Below are 24443 nucleotides of genomic sequence, written 5' to 3' on the forward strand. Positions count from 1 at the left end.
CTTTTCGTTAACTAATTCTTTACACTTGTTTTGAAAATATCCTTTCTAATGTTCACCTTCCTGTATATTAGACATATATTGGAGGATGGGGCAATGGGACTCCTTAATTAGCAGCTCTCTGACTCTCCCTTGCTGCTCTTTCTGCCAGGCTAACCTTGAGCAAAAACATTCTGACAGTTAAGTTGACTGGCCTTATGCCAGGATCTGCAGGGAACATTGTATGGACACCCTGAGAAAAAGCAGAGCTGGTTGGCCCAGGAAACGCACACTAGGACTATTCGAAACAGTCTGTACCGATGTTTTTGCTACCTCAGGCATCAGTAAACTCTAGATGACACTACAACCATTTCCAGCTTGGTTACTGGGGATACTTGCCTGGTGATCTAGCACAGTAATTGTGCTTAGAAGCAAGGCTGTGATTGGTCCAAATACCCGTTCTCAGGCTGTATGAGCAGGGTGTTCAGTTACATTTACTGAACCAGCTGGGAGACACTCTCTTGCTCTATCTCCTCTGATGTCGCAACAACAGGTTCAATAAAGCCCCCTCTCTCACGGTCTGACCTGCTCTGATTAGTGTAGGTTGGGCTAATGACACAGCAAGAAGCAGCAGGGACATCAGAGAGTGGCAATGATGATGCTAGAGGCAGTACAACGGCACTGGCAGTAACAGCAAAGTGGTTGGCAGACCAAACTGAAAGCCGTTAGACAGCAAGCTGCTTTACAGCAGGCAAGAAGCAACTGAACAGTTTGCCTAGCTAGGGTAGAACGAAGGGCGGCAAGAAGAGGGAGACAAGAAGGTAGAGGCCTGGTGCTGAAGAGTCAAAAAAGTGTAAGAAGCCAAAGAGGAGAAGCGGCATCTGGCCATCAGAAGAGTGTCAAGAGCCATCAAGTCTTCAGGGCCAAGGCATCCCTAGGCTAAGAACTGTAACACTGACCACTGCCAAGGCCTAATCATTCTAATATCGAAGGCTTTGCATGGAGACTGTGACACTAGAGCCCCACCTAACATTGTCACTTACTGTCATCAAATACTGAGAGAAGTTCAAATTGCAAGAAATCACTGGCGCCTGAAAGCCTACCCGTGCCCCCATTCTGGTAGAGCAAAGGAATTCCTAACCAGCTGATCGGTGGCAAATGGAGCCCAACCATTATCACTCTAGCTTGCCATTAGATTAAGAATATTAATTAAATGTTTCTTTTTTAATATTCTCTTTTCTTTTTTAGCCTGGACATCCAGTGTGGGTTTTACATTTATAATGTATCTTAGTTCAGAGCAGCCATAGCTCACACGTTTTATAGCCACCAAGTGTTCATAGTAGCTCTGCAACGGGTAATCTTGGTCTGTTCCGAAGGGCAAGTTCTGACAAGGGTGTGTGTGTGTGTGTGTGTGTGTAAAGGACCAAAAACAAACAAACAAAAAAAGTGCCTGCAAAATAGCAGAAATCATGGATGTAAGAACCATCATCTACAATAAAAATCACCCAAACCAAGATACTTTATTTTGGTTTCCCAATGATCCTTCTCTGCTGTCCTTTACTGAATAAAGTGTTCCAGTCCAGATATAGATAATGTTATACTTTGTTGTCTAAAAGAAAAAGGAAGCAAGCAAACAAAAAAAATTCAAACTCTTGGGATGCAGGCCAGCCTAATATGATAGCCTTTAATTAGCCTATGAATTGTTTGGGAGGCCTGAAAGAATTGCCCAAAGCTCTTCCGAGTTGCTCTATCCAGTAAGCGATCTCCTAGCAATATGTGGCTATTTCACTGAAATGTAATTAGACATTTGGTCGTCAGCTGCATCGGTCACATTTCTAGCGCTGGGTAGCTGTGTCTTAGTCGCTGTGTGAATTGTAGGAGAATCCTACCCCAACCCCAACCTGACCATGATCTTCTCCACAACTTGCTGCTTGCTGGCCAGACAAGGACCTAGGACTCGGCTCCATCTTAGGGTTCACTATATCACAGCATATTTCCCACTGGCCCTGGCCTCCTTAGAGAGGCATAGAATTCTGTAGCTTAGTGCTCAAATGTAATCAAAGACACTACTACACCAAAACTTCCATTTAGTTGCATATCCACGACAGGGCTTGCTTAGAAAAAAATAAAAACAGGTATAGACTGATGCAGATTACAGGCTTTAAACTAGAGTTTTGTAGCAAAGGATAGGGGAGAGGAGGGGGGTGGCAGAAAGGGAAAGTTAGCTGTTTTCCCTAGATAAACTTCAGTCTCCAAACAGCTGGCTTCCTGGAAATTTGAGCTCATCTGAGGGCCTTGGCTTTGGGGGTACCCCCCATATTTTGCTTCCTCTCAGGCGCTCAACCCTGCCTCTTAAGAATCTCTCTTGGTAACTGTGGGCTCAGCTTCTCAGACAGGAAGTGAAGTATTTGTCCTACCGCCACTGGATTATTTCAATACCCGCCCCCAATCCAGCCCGGAATAGAAAAACTCAAGAAAACAGGAAAACGCCCCCTATACATCTTGGGCATCCGGGCTGAAAGACCTCTCCACCCCGGTAAAGAGGCCAGCGCGCACCGGCAAACCGCGGGTCACGTGCGCGAACGGGGCCCGACCATCGAGTCAGTCCTCCAGCAGCCTAGAGCGGCCTCGGAAGTGCCCCCCGCGGCGCGGGTCTTTCCGGCCCGGCAGTCCGCGCTTTTGTCCCGCCGGCGGCCGGGCTCCCGCGGCGCCGTCACAGCCAGTACGTGAGTCCCGGGCCGCGCGCTCCCGCCTCTCCCCGGCCCGCCACGCCCTTCCCTTCTCGGCTCTTGGGTCTCGGGCGGGTCCTGGGGGAGATCGTGACTCCGCACGCGCCTCGGGAATCGTCCTCCAGGAGTGGAGGGGAAGGAGAAGCCCAGGCCGGGGCCCCGAGGGCAGCTCCTGCGGTCCGAGCTCGCCCCGGCCGCGGAAGGGACCGAACCCAACCCCGGGCTCCTTGACTGTTCGTAGCCCTCTCGGGCTTAGAAAGGGAGGAGAATCCCGATTATTAGAGCTTGAAAATTTGCCCTGATTGCGGTTAAGTTTGTGAGACTTAGAGGTGACCTGGTTGGGTCACTCCTCCCCTTTATTTTGGTGGGAGAGGGGTGTTGAGAGACACTTGGGGTGTGGAAACAGACCCACTTCGGGGCCCTCTCCTAGGAGATCACGTGTAGACCAAGGGGTGCGACCGGAGAGGGCCGTCTACCTGACCCCCACCCCAGCCAACAGAGAAAGTGTTGACTTAGGTGAAAGCTTCGAGAAGTGTTGGGGCGGTGATGTAGAAGATAAACATGGGCCAGATGGAGACGTGCCCATGCTAGTGTGTTATCTTAAGATGCTTTATTTAGCCGGGCGGTGGTGGCGCACGCCTTTAATCCCAGCACTCGGGAGGCAGAGACAGGCGGATCTCTGTGAGTTCGAGACCAGCCTGGTCTACAAGAGCTAGTTCCAGGACAGGCTCCAAAACCACAGAGAAACCCTGTCTCAAAAAACCAAAAAAAAAAAAAAAAAAAAAAAAAGATGCTTTATTTACGCCGGGCGGTGGTAGCGCACGCCTTTAATCCCAGCACTCGGGAGGCAGAGGCAGGCGGATCTCTGTGAGTTTGAGGCCAGCCTGGTCAACAAGAGATAGTTCCCGGGACGGGCACCAAAGCTACAGAGAAACCCTGTCTCGAAAAACGAAAAGAAAAAAAAAAGATGCTTTATTTAGGTGGCCAGGACAGTTTGTGTACGCTTGAAGTTTGTGTGTGTGTGTTTGAATATGTAATGTTCATGCGGCCACGACACTAAAATATTAAAAGAGTTTTAAAACAAAAATTTAATACAAAATATAAAAACGTAAGATTTTCTTCCACTGTTCTCAATGGTGGTCCTAGGCCTATCTTAAAAGGTAAACACTTTTGTTAAGATCTTGAGTAGATTAACAGGATTCTTCATTCAAATACTAGCAAATGCATAGTTCCTCTTATTCAGACAGGTGGTAGCATAACAAATACTTCTACTTCCTTGTTTCTTTTTTTTTTTTAATCAGGAAACAGGTTTGTTGGTTTTTTTTTTTTTTCCCAGACCTGTAGTAGATTGGCCATTTGGAAAAATATTTTAGATAAGGATTGTATTTGATAATCTTTGAGTTGTTCCTAGTGTTTTGATCTCAAAGGGTAGTATTTGGAATGATTCTGTACTAGAATAAGGATTGTGAAATTAGTGAGGAACTGAGATTAATTAAGTATTTTTTGTTTTACATTAGCTCAATCAGATATGCTACATTACTTGCTCCAAGCCAGTCCCTGCGTGAGCCCTTAGCTTCAGAAAATCTCTCCACTGCCTTTACAGTCTTTTGCTTCCTTCATCCTTGGAGTAGCTAGAACTCTCATCCACTACTATGAGAATACGGCAGTACCTTCAACCCTTATTCCTAATTTTTAAATGATAGGAACAAATCTTGTTTGCCATGTATATGTGCTTTTTGTAAATTAAATACGAAAATAACCAGAGCACAAGCCATCCTCTTGTCTGTGTGGCTCTTCTCTCATGTAGCTCCGTCTTCCATTTGCACAGTCTAGCACTTAGGTGCTCTTGGTCGGCAATCTCTCTCTTAATTTCACTCAACTCATCTGAACGTGTCTGAATGACTTTTAGTCATTTGGATGACTATTATAATAGTTATCAAATATGTTATCTGAGGATTTAAAATATGGAAACTCTGGATCACACCTGCGATATAAGACATCGCCTTGTTTAATACAATTAAAATCCGGAAATTCAAAATTGCGGCATGCATGTTGCACCTGTTTCTTCTTGCAGTCTTTTATTGTAGGAGCTGTTTTCCTCTGAACCAGGATTGCTCTCTTGTGAGTTGTCTCAACCTTTGAGAAGTAACCCCTCACTGACCAGAAAAGGGAGTAATTAGTTTCTTGCTGTCTGCATACACTTTTGTAGGACTTAGGGCTAGAATGCGAACAAGCACAGAAATAGCCCAGGGTTGTGAGTCTTACTAATTTGTGAGGGACAGAGATCTTTTCATGGCGGACTTCCACTGATGTTACCAGACTGATAAGGTCATGCTGTCTATCAAAGACAACCTAGAAAGAGTTCCCATCTAATTCTGAGAAATTAAAACCTTTTTTGGTCCTTTCTAATCCTTTGCTAGAGGGGACACATCCATCTTATTGATTATCTTATAATAACTTCATCTTAGAACTCTAATTCTTGGTTCTTTCGCCCCTCTCCCAATCCATGCTCTCAGTGCTTGGTGGTGGTGGCAGCAATGTAACTAACCCTTAGTCCTAGGAGGCCGAGGCTGTGGAGTCAAGGCTAGCCAGTGCTGTGTAGTGTGGCGCTGTCTCGAAAAGAAACAAAGAAAAAGAAAAATTAAGCAAAGTAAAAATAATACTGTATGCCCATAGTTTCGAGGTTCTGCTACATTTTTCTCACCTTTGCCTTTTGTTTTTTCTTGGTTGAAGCATTTTGAAGCAAATTCCTGATGCTGTTTTTGTATTATTACCCATGTGTTTTTGTTATTAAAAGTGGCATATGCTCCTACAGCTGTAGTACCATTGCATTACAGCCCATTTTAGCTTTGATTTTTTTTTTAAATATTTAGCAGCAGTAGTCAGACTACTGGGTCATTTATCTACAGTAAGCTAAGAAACATTAATGGAATGTTTATAATCAACAGCATGGCTCGAAAAGATCTAAAGTATTAATACTTATCTGGCCCTGTGAAGAAAAATATTGCCAACCCTAGATTTAATAATGCCTATGCTACTCTTCTACTTAAAACTCCTGAGGAGTAGATGAATTCTTCAGTTTGAGGCAGACCCTCCCTGCTGAGCCCCTGCTGCCCACCTGTCTGGTTTCACCTGCTGCTCTATGCTCCAGATGTCTAAAGTGTTATGAACATTAGGTCTCCCTAGTGTGCTCTCCTGAAGTTCTTAGTTCTTCAGGGTGAGGGTCAGCCCTCCCATCTTTTCTGCTGTCAGTGCTGATGCTCTCTGGGTTAGACCTTGTTTGACCTATCCCTCCATTCCCTGGACAGCCCCAAGCCTGTGGGGGGTAGGGGGAGGAAGAACTACTTATTATGGGTATAATTTAAGTTCCTTGTACCCTCTAAGGTACATTCATAAGGATGGCAGGTATTTTATTACACTTCTCGGTTACCTTACTTGTTAACAGCGTTTATGCTCCTACTGTCTTGATGGACTTACTTATATTTTTGATTGTGTGGTCCACACTGGATGAGTCAAATAGCCTCTACCCAAACAGAGAAAGTTAAGGAAGCTTTGGCCTCTGACTAGGTTGGAGAAGCAAATAGTAGTGTTTGTGATTTCATGCATTTGAGGCCAGTTAGTTGCCAATCATACATTCCCTAAGGGTTAGAGACATCAGAATTCAGTTTGTCAGATAATTGGTGGAGGGGTTGGAGACATGGCATTTGTCACTATCCTCAGGACTTGAGTTCAGGCTCCCATATGAAAAGCCTGGGTTGTACCATACACCTGAAATCTCAGCACTGAGGAGGATAGGAGAGACTAATCACTGAAGCTTCCTAGCCAGCCAGCCAGCTGAACTGATGAGAAGCCCTGCTCAGAAAGTACAATGGAGAGTGATTGTTGAAGACCCCTGATGTCAACCCCCTTGGCCTCCACATGCACACACACACACATGTTCACATACTTAAACTTATGAGCACAGCACACACACACGAGGGAAAGGATAGGCTGAGAATTAGTGAGTGCAGTGGCAGTGAGCAATAAGTCAATGCCCATTTTGTGTCTAAGGACACACACACTTGGGTAGCTTAATATAGAGGATTTGGCCTGATGCTGGGGTGTGTGTTAAGGGTTTGGTTTTGTTTTTGTGCTACTCCAGCAAATCCTGCAAACTGGGTAATTTGCAACAAGAGCCTGAGAAGTCCTAAATTAAGGTGTCATCTCTCAAGGCCTTCTTGCTATGTTTTCACACGGTGAAAGGCACCACATGGTAGATGAGCAGAGAGAGCCATAATAAGAGTTCTTTATGAGAACCCAGTCCCACAATAATGGCATTAATATGCTGTAACATAAAGACAGTGTCTCTATGGCCATACCCACCAACTTCTACCAGGAACAGTGTCACACTTTTGTAATCCTAGATAATTGACAAGCTGAAGCTGAGATCTCTGAGCCTGAGGCCTCAAGTTCAAGGCCAGCCCCAGTAACATAGTGAGTCCTGTCTTTAAATATATATATATTCATATATATATATATATGAATGAAAGAGAACTGCTTAATATTGTATTGGCAGTTTAACCTAAGCGTGGATTTTGTCTTAGCTTGGTGTTAAAGTCTAACAAGAAAATGACCAAGTATGCATTTTATAGCAGCTCTTAGAGGAAGAGCTGGGCGGGAAAAGAATGAAGGAGACAGACTCTAGGGACAGCAGTCCAGAAGAGAACTGTGCAGGGCTGAAAGTAAGGCCTAGAAGCTGGTGCTCATACAGTAAAATCTGCTAGTTTTTCAGGCTGTTTTGGCTGAAGTTTAGAGAAATAGAAGAGCCTGCTTCTGAGGTAGGCAAAGAGGCCAGTGGGGTGGATAATAGGATCTGTGTTTGGATAAAAGGCTTTGGGCCAAAGATGAATTTCTAAAGTCACCCATCGGAGCTGTCTGTCCAGAGGAAAGATTAAATGAAAGGATAAGGAACATATGAGCAGCTTCAGCTCTGCAAAGGAAGCATCTAGAAAAAGCTCGTGCAGTGAAATTTAGTGGTGGAGTGAAAGAAATCGGGTTGAGTAGATGAGACTTACAGGGACACGGGTCACTAAACAGGCAGGGTGTGAGAGTAACACCTAGAAGGGATATAAAATTGATGGAATTCTAAGTGTATTTTTTGTTATTTTGAAAACTTTGTATTTGAAGGTAATTTTAAATATACAGAAAAATCCCAAGAGTAAGACTAGCGAAAGGGGGGCTAGAGAGATGACTCAGCTGTTGAGAGCACTGGCTTCTTCTCTTCCAGAGGACCAGGAATCAGATCCCCAGCACCTATATGGTAGCTCACAGTAGTCTGTAACTCCTTTTCCAGGGGCTCCAACTCCTTGCTTCCTCAGTCACCAGGCATACATGAGGAATACAGACATACATACAGGCAAGCATTTATACACATAAAAAATCTTTTAAAAAGTAGTGAAAGATATCTTTTATTCGTACTCATCTGTAGTTAATATTTTATTTCATTTTGTCCTCTTGCTTTCTCATACACATTTTCCCTCAAGTTATTTGAGGATAATTTAATACATCATAGTCCTATCCTTAAATACTTTGTCATATATATTTTTTAATTTAAATATTAAATTTCAACCATTTATTTGCACATGTCAAATCATAGGAATTTGTTTCTCCTTCCACCATGTAGGCCCTGTCAGTCTTCAGGCCCGCTGAACCACCTCACTGGCCCCCTTCTGTGATTTTTAAGGGTAGGGATATTCTTTTAACCAACAGTAGTCAATTTCAGTAAGTGTAAAGTTAATATTTTATTTTCCAATTTTGTCAGCTGCCACTTTGTTTTGGGGGACAGATTCTTACTATATAGCTCTGGCTGTCCTAGATCTCACTGTGTGGGGCGGGCTGGCCTTGAACACAGAGATAGACCTCCTCTGACTCGACTCCTGAGTCCTGGGATTAAATGTGTAGACACACCCAGCTCTGGCTCATTTAAAAGATGTAACAGTTTTAGCCTTCGTTAGCCTATAACATTTCTAGAACTTCTCTTTGTCTTATAAAGGTTTGAAAAATTGAGTTCCTCCACTCCCAACAGCCCCTTCAATAGAAACATCTTCATTTTGCATTAACCTGTTTCCTTATGGTTCAGTTCATGTAATAAATTCTCGTCGGTCCTGTCCTCAGGATGTCATTACGGGAAGCATATGATGTTTCTCTGCCCCACTAGAAATATTAATGTAGAACATCTGTCAAAGCTTTGCCTGATTTCATGCATAGTTACTATTTTCTCTCTAATAAGCATATGAGAAGGAATACTTAAATCCAACAAATAGCCCATTCTTTGTAAAACTTTCTCCCTAGACTTAGAATTCATTGGTGGTTTTTATCCAGTCTTTACTCTGATATTTACAGAATGCTAATATATTCTGTTTTAATCAAGAGGCCTCCCCCTTTCCTGGCTTTTATCTTTAGGGGCTTGTGCTGTCCTGTTTTCAGTAGATTATTTGCCATTACTGTGCCTAAACTGGATGTTCAAGCCGGCTCTTGTAAGTGCCTCCCCTTTTCTGTTCTTTCCTTATCTGGGTAATAAACACCACACCACAGCTCATCTTGTGCTTCTCCTGTTCCTAGCCTTTTCTCTAAAGACTTTGGTCCTCTTTAGACTTTACTAGAAGAAATCAGAACTTGATATGCTTATACTATACCACTGTGGTGATTCTGTTTTGTTCTTGGCTTGCTGCCAACCAGAGCTAAAGAATCTATGTAGAAATAATATATATACACACATACATATATATGTTTACACTTACATACACATATGTTGTTTTAAAATGTTGAGTTTACACAATACTTGTAATTTATCCAAATAAGGTTTTTTGTTTTGTTGTTGTTGATGATGGTAATGGTGGTTTTTTGTTTTGGCTTTTGTTTTGTTTTTTCTGCTTTTTCCAATGCCTTATTTTTATGTCTTGTCTTTCTTCCATGAGGATTTTGGCTTCTAACAAGTCACATTTGAGTTTCACAGCACATCAAAGATTGTCTTAGAATCACGTTGTCCGTACTACTGGCTATAGTTTACTTGTTTGAAATTCTCCCCTGCACCTCCCCACCAAATCTTCAGAAGATTTAATGTAAACAAGTATGTAATCAAATATTGTGTTCCTAAGTTACATAGATTAGACTATTTTGCTTCTGTTTATTCTCTTCCCATGGTTTTGTTATCCCTGTGGAACATAGATGAGGTCACTGTTTCTGTTTACTTCCCCTCCCTCATATTCACAGATTTCATTTTATTCTTTGGTTATGCAGAACTATGCATACTATGCTACCATAAGTGAAGACTATACTGTGCTATAGTCTGTGTCTCTGCACCTCCCCTCCCCCTTATGCCCTATTCTCTGACCCCACACTTTGCAAATATCAGTGTTTCTTCGTATTACCATAAAGATAAGCAGATAAAATAATTTTTTCTTCCTTTTTTTGATCTGCACTTTCTCAGTTTTTGGCAATACAATAGATCCTGGGATTTACTACTTTTCCTAGTACTCCTTCCTGTGTATTTTATATTTTACGTAGCTATTTTCAGTTAAAATTGTGCCATAAAATTTGTTACCTGTAGACATGTCCCTACGACTGCACGCATGCTTACATATACACACTTTTGTAGTATTAGAAGTATTTGTTAATTGTGGATTTAGGGGAAATACATGTATTAGCACAGATTTTCCCACCACAGCTTTATGTAAGTTTGCATCCCAAGCAATCTGTGCGAATAATTGTTTTCTTCATTTTCATATCAACAGGGCATATGGCCAGGCTCCAAACACTGGTCTGCATAACGTGTGAGAAACTATCTTACTGAAGTTTAAAATATATTTCAATATATATTTCTCTTATAATTTTTTAGACTACAATAAGAAGTCAAGAGAAAAAAATCTAAAGGGTAATCAAAAGGTTGAGGAAGTTGACTAGTGGCTAGCTTTAAAGCATTGTAAGAATTTTTTGATTTTTCGAGACAGGGTTTCTCTATAGCTTTGGAGCCTGTCCTGGAACTAGCTCTTATAAACCAGGCTGGCCTCGAACTCACAGAGATCTGCTTGCCTCTGCCTCCCGAGTGCTGGGATTGAAGAGGTGCACCACCACCGCCCAGCTTGTAAGATTATTTTGGTCATAGAAACAGTCCACTTTTCAAACTAGAGTTTCGTCATCAAAGCCTGTGCTCCAAGAAGCTGTTTTCTAGTCGGGGGGATAAAATTTACCAAGAAAAAAAACTGAGCCATATTTATGTTTCTATGCTATTTTTACCATAGAAGTGTATGTATGTAGTTAATCATCAGTCCTGTATTGTGTCTTGGTTATGATTAGGAAACTTTCTCTATACCCAGGTCATAGGGTCATTACCTTGTGTTTCTTTTCCCAGTATTTTACTCTAGTGTCGTATATTATTTCTATGCTTTCTCTCAAGTAGTCACTAACCTTCTCTAGAGCAGAACCTAACTGAGGTTTTTTCCTCCTTTTTTTGTAATCCCCAGATGAACAGTGTTAAAAAATACAACAGGAAGTAGCCATTGGGCTTCTAAGCTTTTCTTTGCCAACTTTGTCTGCAGTAGCAGGCATTTCTTTGTGATTTTACAGTGGGGACCTAGTAAGTCACTCTGAAAAGGAACTGATCCTATGACTTGGAAGAGATCAGCAATTCTAATATGAGCCACTGCAGTTTGGTGCTTTAGCTTGTCCCGTTAGCTCTTCTGGAAAAGTAGAACCACATATTTAGGGACTCTTTTTCTCTGGCTTAGGTTTGGGTTCCACAAGCCTTTCACTTTATCCTTTTCTTCTTTCTTCAGAAGCCATTCTACACAAAGCTAGCTTTTCAACACTCCCTCCTGTCTTCCTTTCACTCCTTCCCCTTCTCACGTTCCCTTCCTTCCCTCTCCCGCTCCTCCTCTTCTGAAAGTTCATACAAGGTTCAGTATGTTCCAGATGGGTCCTAATGGCTTCTAGACAAGCAATCCTGATTATGCTGGGAATGGCCAGTGGTTTCATGGCTTCCAAGGTTGTCATTCAAGCACTTCAGATTTTTTAGATTTTCAACTTTCTACATTGTTGGACTGGTTATGCTAGAATTGGTACAAGAATTGGGCTTGACACTGTAGGGCTCATCAAATACCTGGAATGAAGTTAAACTTCTCTTAACACCTCGGAGACCCCGTTTTTCCAGGAACTTCTTGTTACGGATTCTTAACGGAGTCACTTTTCTAGGCCCTTTAGGTAGGTTGACTCAAATATTACTATGAAGTCTGCAAAGTCTGGCAGAAAGAAATCTGAGCATTCTACAAAGTTTCTTTTGTCCTGGGTGGCAGAGGGTGGGGGTGGGTGCTGGGTATATATAATGAGCATGAAGACCAGAGCCAAGTTTGCTTCCAAGAAGCCATTCACTAAGAACAGCTATACTGCTGGATTTTGACTTCAGTCTAGCCCTTGGGATATAACTTACTTTCTGTAAGGGCTCATCTTTGATAAACTAGCATGAGGTATCAGGTGCTTGGGAATCAGAATTGTCTTGAGGGTTCAGGGCGGTTGTATCAGCTTTAAAGATCAGGACAGTGGGATCTCTAGGCTTAATGGCCAAATTGCCCAGTCTTTCCAACCACATAGATAGTTGATTGGCTAGATTTCTGTTTGAGTGTATTCCAATTAAAGACAAATGTTTTGTCCCAAAAACCATTAGAATGGCCTATTCTGCTACTGAAGTGTCTCTTTAAGCTGATAGATGACATCTACCCATTTATAAAGCTGCAACTCCGGTCTTCAGAGGCATTGTAATGGTTCATACAACTGAATCAGCGTTTACCAATTGCACATCATCTGTACTTTGTTCATCCTGTAGTATTCCAGCAACAGCAAGCTCCAGCACATCGTTATGCCTTGACAGCAGTTCTAGTACTGAAGCAGCCACTCTGTTCCAGGAAGATTTCGTTTTGCTCACTTACTTAGAGTACCAGTAACTATTGATGAGCAAAACAGGCTTTGGACAGACCCAGACACCTTGTCATGCAACCTTAGGTCCTGAAGTAGAGTTCTTGAGAGAGTATAGCCTTTTCCCTTACCTTACTACTCTCTTGAGAAGTAAGGGTTAGAATTTGTGGATATGCTATTTTTACAAGTCTTCTGCATCTTGTTTATGATTAGGAAACTTTCTTTATACCCAGGTTATAGGGTCATGAACTTGTGTTATTTTTCTAGCATTTGTTATTCTAGTGTCTGTAACATTATTTCTAGCTTCTTTATATTTAGAACTCTGTTCCATTTGGAGTTTGTTTCTTTGTGTGGTATAAAAGATCTAATTTTATCTTTGTTATTCCCCAGATGGCTTTATATTTGTTACAACACTTTTAAAAAAACTGTCTTTTCTCCAGTAATGCCATCCTCATCATCAATTTCTGTGTGTTATTGAGATAATTTCTGGCTATGTCTATTTATATGCCAGTAACACATTTAAATTCTAGAAGCACATTTTTAATTATAGCTCATGTTAATAGCCAGTATGGCTAGTAGTCACTTACAGCTCTTTTTCTTCCCTAGCAACTTTTATTTTAGGAAATTGTTTTTTATGGCTGTAAGAACCTTCACATTTTTCTCTTCTGAAGAAATTAAGATTGAGTGGCTAAAATTGAAAAGGAAATGGATAGAAAGTCTTCTGTTGTATGTGGAAACAGAGTATAAATAATGTGTGCTCTCTGGATTGTGCCAGTGTTGTACAAAATGTCATTGTTCTAAACATCTTTGCGTTTGCTTGTGCTTGTAGACTACTGTGTTCTCTGCGTGGAGCAGGTCTTTTCTACAGTGGGACAGTTAAGGAGGCCCAAGCTGACTACTTCCTTGTTGCAGGCTCAGTGAAGGAAAGATCTGGTTCCCAGCTCCCTCAGGACCCCAGACCTTAGCACAACTGACTTTCATTATGGAAATAATTCAGGCCATAAAGCTCAGCATGTAGACAACACCACCTGCCAAAATGAAAACAAAGACTTAATCCATCAAAGTTCAAACGTTTTGGGAAAGTCTCTAAATGTACTACCATTGCTTTTTGACTTCTTCTTCTTCTTCTTTTAATTTGGTTTTTCGAGACAGGGTTTCTCTGTAGCTTTGGAGCCTGTCCTGGAACTTACTCTGTAGACCAGGCTGGTCTCTAACTCACAAAGATCTGCCTGCCTCTGCCTCCCGAGTGCTGGGATTAAAGGCGTGCGCCACCACTACCTGGTGCTTTTTGACTTCTATAGCTCTGTTTCTGGCTAACTGTTCTTGTTAACTGAAGTATGTCAGGCCAGGATATGGTTTTTGCACTTAAAAGCTCACCCTGAGAAGGGCTCAGGGCTATACTGGAATCCCAAATACCCAGTGTAGTCATAGCTGCCTAATAAAGACTTTCTATTGACTTAGAAAAAAAATATGCTGCGTTGAAGCTTCTGGAACTACACTAACCCACCCATGAGTTCCACTTTTGAAGTGTTGTGGGCTCTACCCAAAGTATTACAGGAAGTCATGTAACTAGGCTGGGCTACCATTCTTCAGTGACCTCATACATGGGACTTAACATTATATATATATATTTTTTTCATCTGAACCAGCTCTTGTTTTAATGTCTTCTGGTTGATTCTTTATCTTCTAAATGGTCGTCTAAATTTCTATCTATTTCTATTCCTAAAGGATATCATTATTTCTATGGAAATAAGTTGGGTAATATGACTCTTTAACATGTTCACTCCAAATTATGTATCTTTTATTGCCCATTTTTCCCTCAGATGCTTACATATAGAGTTTTCTAAGATTCAGAGTTTCACAATAATGTTCCAAAATGTTACGCAGGGCAGGAGAGAAAGATCACAATTTATATTATTACAAATGCTTCGTTTTCTAGGGTTTTACAATAAATTAGAACAGTTTCTTCTTAGAAGTCGGTATGTCAGAAAGTAGGTATTGGTGTCAAGTAAAGTACCTTCAGGAGAACAGGATCACCACTTGGGAAGTTTATCTTTTTCCTGAATCATGCTTTTTTCTGTACATTTTAACCCTGGTCCAATAGCTTAACCTTTAATACCATAATAAATAATAAAATGAATTTTATTAACATTTTTCCCTGAGCAAGGGACATGTATTGTTCTGACTGGTTTTACATGGCTATCATCTAGTATTCACAAATGATGCTGCTACTTTGATTTTACAGATGAAGACACTGCTGAGCAGAGAAATTAAGTAGCTTTCTTGAAAGTCATGTAACTAGGTATTTGAACCTAGTCAGTATTCTAGTCATATTCTGGTCTATATGAGGGGTTGGTTTGAAGATCTCACAGATAGCAGAGTCTAACACAGATGCTCAAGTCCCCTACTTAAGATGATGTAGTATTTACAAATGACTTTCACACATCATCCTGTGTACTTTAAACCATTTTTTAAATTACTTACAGTGCCTAAAAACAAGGGAAGTCTTTGTTGTATTATTTATGGACTAATGATAAATATTAAAAGATTATGTTTAGTACAAAAGTAACTTTGTTTCTCTGAATACTTTTCATTCATGGTTGGCTGAATCTGCAGATGTAGAACCCGCAGGTATGGAGGACCAACAGTACTTTGTTCAGTGGCTTGAGGTGTTGTCATTGTTTCACCATCCTCAAGACAGGGTCTTACACTGTAGATCAGACTCACCTGGAACATGTAGCCAGCCACCTTCCTACCTAAGCCTTCAAAGTGCTGGAATTATAACATTGAGCCATCACACTTTACTGTTTATAATCTTTGGCATGCTATATGACTAAATTATTCATAAATAGTAATGAAAACTTTATTCTTTGGCAGGCTGGAACATGTTCTACCATATAAGTTCTTCCACAATTAGCTACTTTCCAAGGACAGTGTTTTCCATACATAGAAAAGTCCAGAAGGCCAGATCAGTTTCCAGTAGCTGCAGATTTCTTTCTTTCTCATTTCTTGGTCACTGTCCTCATAATCTCATAACAGCAACTACCTGTCTGATCTCTCTTCTAGGGTACTGATTTAGTTTTACCTAAAACTTCATTAGTTTTACATAGTCTGTCTTGATTTATGTCTAACTTTCCAAAGAAGAATTAACCTTGCCTTTGTTTTTCCAATTTTTTTTTCTGTCATCTGCTTTTCAGAAACTTTTTGTTGTTTTTCTGTGAGGTGACACTGAAACTGATTGGTATTGGCTGTGGTTCTGTGCATTAGTCTAACCCATTTCTAACTTTTATTCATGCTAGGTCATTAATGCAGGAATGAAAAAGCTCTTTGGATCGTTAAGAATCTGGGCTCTAGTTTAACAGTAGTTCTGAAGGTTTTGAAATCTTATTAATGTTCCCCATTATATATCCCCAGCAGTTAAAATGGTGTTTATGGGACTGGAGAGATGACTCAAAACTTAAGAACACTTAATGCTCTTGCAGAGAACCTGAGTTCAGTTCCTAGCACTCAGTGGTGGCTCACAACTCCAGTTCCAGAGGATCCAGCTACCTTTTCTGAACTCATTGGGCACAGGCAAATACATGGTGCACAATCCTACATGCAAGCAAAATACTCTTACACTTAAATTTTTAAAGATTATTTTTAAAATGGTACCTATCATAGAACAAGCAAATACCTGTCAAATGGATAAGCTGATTTTGTTATTTGCTATTGTTATGCTTTCTTTTCTTCTAAACACATCGTTTTCACTTTCTTGGTCTAGTGTCACATTTGAAGATGAGCATGGAGGATGCGGAATCAGCTGAAAAGAATGAAAGTGATTCAAATGCAGAGTCTCAGTGCGCAAATGTGGAGATTCTTCACAAGGCTCATATGCAGAAATTTCAGATCCGTGACACTTGTGATTGGGTAGAGAAGCAATTGGAAAGGCCTGAATGGAAAATAATGAAGGAAAACAAAAGTAGCATCAGAGAAAAGGTTGACAAATCTAAGAACACAGAAAATATAAAAATAGAACAGGATGATGAGGCATCTGAAAAAAGTCTGTACCCAAGTGCAAATACCATATACCAGATTATTCCTTTTGAACCAAAAATTAGTGAACAGGGTGAGCACGTGGAGAACATTAATGGAAACGTGCACCCTATTCCACAGCAGAATTCTACTGCTGTTAAGAAATCACATAAGTGTGATGAATGTGGAAAATCCTTTAAATACAATTCTCGCCTTGTTCAACATAAAATTATGCACACTGGAGAAAAGCGCTATGAGTGTGACGACTGCAGGGGAACTTTTCGTAGCAGCTCCAGCCTTCGAGTCCATAAGCGCATCCATACTGGGGAGAAGCCCTATAAGTGTGATGAGTGTGGGAAAGCCTACATGTCCTACTCTAGCCTTATAAACCACAAGAGCACCCACTCTGGGGAGAAGAACTGTAAGTGTGATGAGTGTGGGAAGTCCTTCAACTACAGTTCCGTTCTGGACCAGCACAAAAGGATCCACACTGGAGAGAAGCCCTATGAGTGTGGGGAGTGTGGAAAGGCCTTCAGGAACAGTTCTGGTCTGAGAGTCCACAAAAGGATCCACACGGGGGAGAAGCCCTATGAATGTGACATCTGTGGGAAAACCTTCAGTAATAGCTCTGGCCTGAGGGTCCACAAAAGGATCCATACAGGGGAGAAGCCCTATGAATGTGATGAGTGTGGGAAAGCCTTCATTACTTGCAGAACACTTCTAAATCATAAAAGCATCCACTTTGGGGATAAACCTTATAAATGTGATGAGTGTGAAAAATCTTTTAATTATAGCTCTCTCCTCATTCAGCATAAAGTTATCCACACTGGTGAGAAACCTTACGAATGTGATGAGTGTGGGAAGGCCTTCCGGAACAGCTCAGGCCTTATAGTGCATAAAAGAATCCACACAGGAGAGAAACCTTACAAGTGTGACATCTGTGGCAAAGCGTTCAGCTATAGCTCAGGCCTTGCAGTCCATAAAAGCATTCATCCTGGAAAGAAAGCCCATGAGTGTAAGGAGTGTGGCAAGTCCTTCAGTTATAACTCACTTCTCCTTCAGCATAAAACCATTCATACCGGAGAGAGACCTTATGTATGTGATGTGTGTGGCAAAACATTCAGGAACAATTCAGGCCTCAAAGTCCACCGGAGGCTCCATACTGGGGAAAAACCATACAAGTGTGATGTGTGCGGGAAGGCTTATATCTCACGCTCAAGCCTTAAAAATCACAAAGGAATCCACATGGGGGAGAAGCCCTATAAATGTAGCTATTGTGAGAAATCTTTCAACTACAGCTCTGCCCTTGAACAGCATAAAAGGATTCATACAAGGGAGAAACCCTTTGGGTGTGATGAGTGTGGAAAAGCCTTCAGAAACAATTCAGGCCTTAAAGTACATAAACGAATTCACACAGGGGAGAGACCTTATAAATGTGAAGAATGTGGGAAAGCCTATATCTCACTCTCAAGCCTTATAAATCATAAAAGTGTACACCCTGGGGAAAAGCCCTTTAAATGTGATGAGTGTGAGAAAGCCTTCGTCACATACCGAACCCTTTTAAACCACAAAAAGATTCATCTTGGAGAAAAGCCCTACAAATGCGATGTGTGTGAGAAGTCTTTTAACTACACCTCACTCCTTTCTCAGCACAAACGGGTTCATACTAGAGAGAAACCCTTTGAATGTGACAGGTGTGAGAAGGTCTTCAGAAACAACTCAAGCCTTAAAGTTCATAAAAGAATACACACTGGGGAGAAGCCCTATGAGTGTGATGTGTGTGGAAAAGCCTACATTTCACACTCAAGCCTTATTAACCATAAAAGTACGCACCCTGGCAAGACACCCTTTACATGCGATGAATGCGGAAAAGCATTTTTCTCCAGCAGAACTCTTATAAGCCATAAGAGAGTTCATCTTGGGGAAAAACCGTTCAAGTGTGTTGAATGTGGGAAATCATTTAGCTACAGCTCACTTCTTTCCCAACACAAGAGGATCCACACAGGGGAAAAACCTTATGTATGCGATTGGTGTGGGAAGGCATTCAGGAACAGCTCAGGCCTCACAGTGCATAAAAGGATCCATACAGGTGAAAAGCCCTATGGATGTGATGAATGTGGAAAGGCGTACATTTCACACTCAAGTCTTATCAATCATAAAAGTGTCCACCGTGGAAAGCAGCCCTATAATTGTGAGTGTGGGAAATCTTTCAATTACAGATCTGTCCTTGACCAACACAAAAGGATCCACACTGGAAAGAAGCCATACCGATGTAATGATTGTGGGAAGGCATTTAATATCAGATCAAATCTTACTAAACATAAAAGAATCCATGCCGGAGAAGAATCTTTAACTATGTCACATATGGAAAGTCATCGTGGCACATTCCAGAAGATAATCTACTATGAGGGAGGTAGTGCTCTGGAAGGGACCAGGATGCGGATGCCTATGCCTATATGGGAGGCACAGCCTACCAAGTCTCAAAGAAATCAAATAGAAGAAAAACTTTATGGATGTAAGAATTTCTGAAATTCTTACTTATAATTTTTATAGTGTAAGTGAAAAAATTATGATGAGCAATTCTACATGATTCAGTTATAGCAAGGACAGTTCTAGTGTCAAAAATAGTTGAGCCCTTTAGGAATATAAAATACCACTAGATATAAAACCTTTCAAAATGATGGAACATTTAATAAAAGTCCTCCCAAGTAGGCATACATTTCTGGACATAAACATGAAGGCAAAGGACTTCAGTTAGAAATCATATTCACTATTATAAAGATGCTATTTGGATAAATGAGTGAATAAGAATGTGGAAAGTCTGACATAATTTTGAACTTTATACTTTGATCAGTGGGGGAAAAAATCCAAGGGCCACTAACAGGCAAATTCAGGGAGAGACTAGCTTCAGGGAATATCAGTTTATTAGTGGTCATGAATTAGAGACTTAATAATGGTTTGTGATAGGGAAAGGACAACTTTTAAAACAAGATGTTCTAGGAAAAGGAATGGCATAGTCAAATCTGTGATATAGTCATATTAAAATGCAGAATTGTTAGAATATACTATTATATTAGACTGATAAGACTTTTAGAGTTTCAAGTGAGCTCCCTTAATAAGTAATATATATGATAAATGAAAACCTGGAAGGTGGCATTCACACATACTAAGAATGGAAAGGATTTCAGTATCTTCAGTAAGTAAGGAAACGGAACACATCTTCAACGTGAATTTGCACCTTACAGAAAAACTTCAGGGAATCCTATGAAAAAGATATTTCAAAGAAAGGCATTTTATTACAAGAGCAAAGTAAGTATCAGTAATTAGGAAGAGGAAATTCATGTTTTTCAATATTGTTTGTTTCAAAAGTGTAAAGAGTTCGTGTACTACTTGTGTATATTGTCTGTTGTAAAATATGAATATGTTCAGAACTCACTTTGCCATAAAAGGCAGATAGTTATGGTAAGGTAAGACAAAACCCCAATAAAGAAATGCCTCAAGTATAAAGACTGTGAATTAGATGGACTAATATAGAAAGCCATTTGTGTGTCGTAGCTTTCCTTGTATTTGTACAGGACCTAAGCCAGAAAGGCTTCTGTCTTACCTGTGAAGACTCATCCACCGAGCTAATATCTGAGGTTTCACCAGAAGTTAGATCGTGCTTATCTCAGGAAAAACATGGTATTTGAAGAAAGCATGAATAAGCAATCTGATCCTGATATTGAGGCTGGTTTGTAACTTATTATAGTAGGTAGACTCTATGAGTGATCTAACACTATACAACTCATCATGAACAGAATTTAATACAAAACATTAGTTATTGTAGCAGTATTAGGTATCAGCAGTAAAAGTAGACTTTTCCTGAGTTGAGCTCCAGTCATAGTATTTGGACAAATTATTAATACCAGGTGAAGTCTCAGTTTGTTCTCAGACTTCAGAATCTACAGTCATTACAAAAGACAGTCTCCAGCCAGATCTAAATTTCTCTAAGGATTCTTTTCTCACAAAATAATCTCCATATCTCTCTCTGGGAGTACAACAGAGTACTTTGTCTCTGCCTCAAAATCACCACCAGTGGATTTTGAAGATAGGGTGAAGAAAGGGAAAATACATTGTTACCACTTGGTGCTTCAGTATAATGCCCATATTTGCATTGTTTTCTGCATGAGAGACTGGTGAATGTGACCGTATCTTCAGATTCAGTTTACTTAGCAAATGTTTGTTGAGAATCTGCTGGGTACAACACACTGTCCTGGTACTAAGTAGGGAAAAGTGGGAGCAGGAATTAGTTAAGACTATCAGCAAATCACTCTGATAGACATACACATACGTGCACACATGCTAGGGCTAGTGTTCAGAGAAAATTGACCATAGCCAACAAGGAAGAAAGGTATGGATATTGGAATTTTTCCTGAGGAGTGAGAAATAGAACATCCTGATTAAGATAGCAGAACAAGTGTTCAGGAATCCTCCAGAATGACTTCTGGGGCAGGTAGACCAGATTATCTACTCCCAGTAGCTGTTGAACAAAGGGGTTGGACTTCATTTGCTAAAGAAAAGACCACTTTCCATATACTTAATGGCCAAGTAGCCGGTGACTTCAGTCCCACCCCCTCACACTCCTGTCCCCCGACGTGAACTCCAACTCGACATAAGGTATTACCTAGTTTCAGGGATGACACAGATTAAGTAAAAATATTGAAGTTGGCCACCACCTTTCAGAAAAGATTGTGAATTTTGTGGTGCTGTGGATCAAACTAAGTACATTTATGCCTGCTATACATGTGTTTTACCACTGAGGTATATCCCTGGCTCTGGTCACCCTTAAAAAGTTTTAATATTTCCTCTTAATTATATGTATGTATGGGGCTGTGTGCTTGTGAATATATGTGTCTGAGCAAGCTGGAGGCATCAGATCCCACTGGAACTGGAGTTTGAAATACTCGTAAGCTGCCTGTTTTTTGTTTTTTTTTTTTGGTTTTTTTTTTTTTTTTTTTCGAGACAGTGTTTCTCTGTGGTTTTGGAGCCTGTCCTGGAACTAGCTCTGTAGACCAGGCTGGTCTCGAACTCACAGAGATCCGCCTGCCTCTGCCTCCCGAGTGCTGGGATTAAAGGCGTGCGCCACCACCGCCCGGCTACTCGTAAGCTACCTGATACGGAGGCTAAGGACCAAATTTGGGTCCTCTGGGAGAGCAGTTCAAGCCCTTAAGTACTGAACCATCTCTAGAAGCCTTTTAGATTGGCATCCTGATTGCCCCAATGGACTGAATGCTGGGGACAACTACTGCAGCCCCCGTCTCTTCAGAGGTGGGAAATAAAAAGGCTAGTGGCCTCTTGATTTGGCCTTGGGTATGATATCTAGGGCCAGATAAATGATACTCAGATGGACTCAGGTGTGAATGGGTCTCCTGGTTGCTAGTCCCATAGGGATACCGTGTTGCAGATTCAATGAGTTTCTTGTGGATAAGCTTGTTTGTACCAGTCCATGGATGTGAGATCCGAGATCATCCTTGCCTTTTCTAGTAAATGATGTGCAAGAAGAAAACAAAAAGCAAAACTGTTGTCTTGTAAGTGAACCAAAATATATTTTTAAAGTTTGAAAAGTTAAGAGAATCGGCATGGTTAAAAGTAAATTGGAATCTGGAAGACCAGAAGCCTAAAGTGCTATATCTAGGAACAGGTTCAAGATGTTTAGGTTTTATAAAGTTAAATATGTATGGAAGGTGTTATCGACAAGTGTTAACAGGATAAAGATAAAGTTTAAAAATCTATGATGAAAATCCTCAATATGAAAAATGAACACTCAGTTTCTGGTAAAGATGGGCTAAGCTATTTGTGTCAACTTTCCACTAAAAATCACTTCCCAAAGGCCCAACCATACAATATATTGGTGATTTAAGTTTCCACATAAAAATACAGGGGTAGGGGGCAGTTAACGTGAAGATGCCTCAAGAGAGCACTGAAGCTCAAAAGACAGTGGGCAACCGCAAGACAGATAGGATTCTGGGGCTGGAGAGATGGATCAGCAGTTAGGGCGTACTACTCTTGCAGAGAACCCATGCCGTGTTTGGTTCTCCGAACCCACTTGGGAGGCTTACAGCCTTCTATAACTCTAGCTTCAGGGACTTTCAGTGCTTCTGGTCTTAATAAGTATGTGCGTGCACATGCACACACACTTGAAAAATAATATAGCTTTAAAGTGGGATCATATAAGTAAGATAAAATGGAGAGTATACTGTAGACTGTTGATGCTCCCTGGATGAGAGAAATTCAGTGCCAGTCAAGGTTTCCATTGCTGTGAAGAGACACCATGACCACAGCAACTCTTATAAAATGAAAATATTTAATTGGGGTTGCTCGCTTACAGTTCAGAGGCTCAGTCCATTAGTGTGGTGGGATGTAGTGGTGTACAGGAAGACATGGTGCTGGAGAAGAGACACTGAGCAGTATCTTCAGCATATATGAGACCTCAAAAGCCCACTTCCACACTTCCTCCAACAAGACCACACCCACTCCAACAAGGCTACACCACATAATAGTACCACTCCCTTTGGGCACCATTTTTCTTCAAACTACCACACAATCCCAAATAGTGATGAATGGGAGGCCTTTGAAAAGCTACAATGGATTCTCAAACTGCTATACCCTACAGAGTATAGCAAAATAAACCAGTACTAACCCCTGTCCTAAGTGTAGAGACAATGACCTTGTTAATAATAGGCAGAGTGGCTGGGCAGTGGTGGCACATGCCTTTAATACCAGTACTTGGGAGGCAGAGGCAGGCGAATTTGTGAGTTTGAGGCCAGCCTCGTCTACAGTACTATCCCAGGACAGCTAGAACTGTTACACAAACCCTTTCTCAAAAAGCCAAAATAATAAGAGAGTGGTAGAAGAAAGAGTAAAAACATTCCTGGTTTTACTCAAGTTTAGGAGACATGGCAGACACATGAGAAAACTAACTCAATTTAATTTCAAGTTAACACTTAAATTACCCACCCCTTCTCTTTTCCTTTTGTGGCAAAGTCACTGTATCCCAGGTTACCCTCAGAATCACAACCCTGCTCCCGCCTTCTAAGGTTTTGAGGTTACAGGTATGTGCCTCCACACCCAGTTTCCGTAATTAATTTTCACAGCAAGCAAAGGTGATCAGATATATTGGGAAAACAATATAATAAAGTCCAGCAGAAAGAAGCATACCTAATAGGCTTGCCATACTGAATTAAAAGTGTATTTATATAATACTTAAAGAAGCACTTGGCAACAGAACAGGACACATGAGAAAACAGGTTTTGTTTTTTTTTTCCAACTGTAAGATGTATGAAATTGCCTAGGATGTAGCTTCAAAATGGGAAAATGTAGTTGTATGGTGAAGTTGCATTGACATTTGTTTTTCAGTAAAGAGAGACATTTTTAACATTTAATCATAGTTGAGAAGGAGAAAGATGGGGGAAGGGGAACTGAGCTGGGAATTTACCAGAATTGAAATACAAAGCCCCAAGATTATAAAGTGGATAATTTATAAGAATTGCATTTCACCACACTTGGGACAGAAGAAGGTGTATCTCTGAGTCTATCCTCAGAAGAAAAGAAAAATAAATGGGCCTCAGAAAGCCATGCAGACACAGTTGAATCTCATGATGTTTGCCTGGGACTGCACTAGGGGATTAGGAATTCTGGAAAGAAACACCTTATTTTTAAGGTGAACCCACCTTCCTGGAGGTGGCTGGTCCCCTAGCCAGGTCCCTGACACTGTCCAATTGGATTCACCATTAAGAGCAT

At 40.9% G+C, this 24443-nt stretch overlaps 1 protein-coding gene across 1 annotated transcript; it reads left to right on the top strand.

The window, feature by feature from the left end:
* The first annotated feature begins 2581 nt into the window (after positions 1-2581).
* Positions 2582-20872, top strand: Zfp62 (ZFP62 zinc finger protein). The gene is made up of 2 exons (XM_057776663.1): positions 2582-2698; positions 16414-20872. Coding segments are annotated over exons 1-2 (2781 nt in total). The 5' UTR covers positions 2582-2697; the 3' UTR covers positions 19194-20872.
* The last annotated feature ends 3571 nt before the right edge of the window (positions 20873-24443 follow it).

This window comes from Chionomys nivalis, chromosome 7 (assembly GCF_950005125.1).
Source record: "Chionomys nivalis chromosome 7, mChiNiv1.1, whole genome shotgun sequence".
Classification (NCBI taxonomy): Eukaryota; Metazoa; Chordata; class Mammalia; order Rodentia; family Cricetidae; genus Chionomys; species Chionomys nivalis.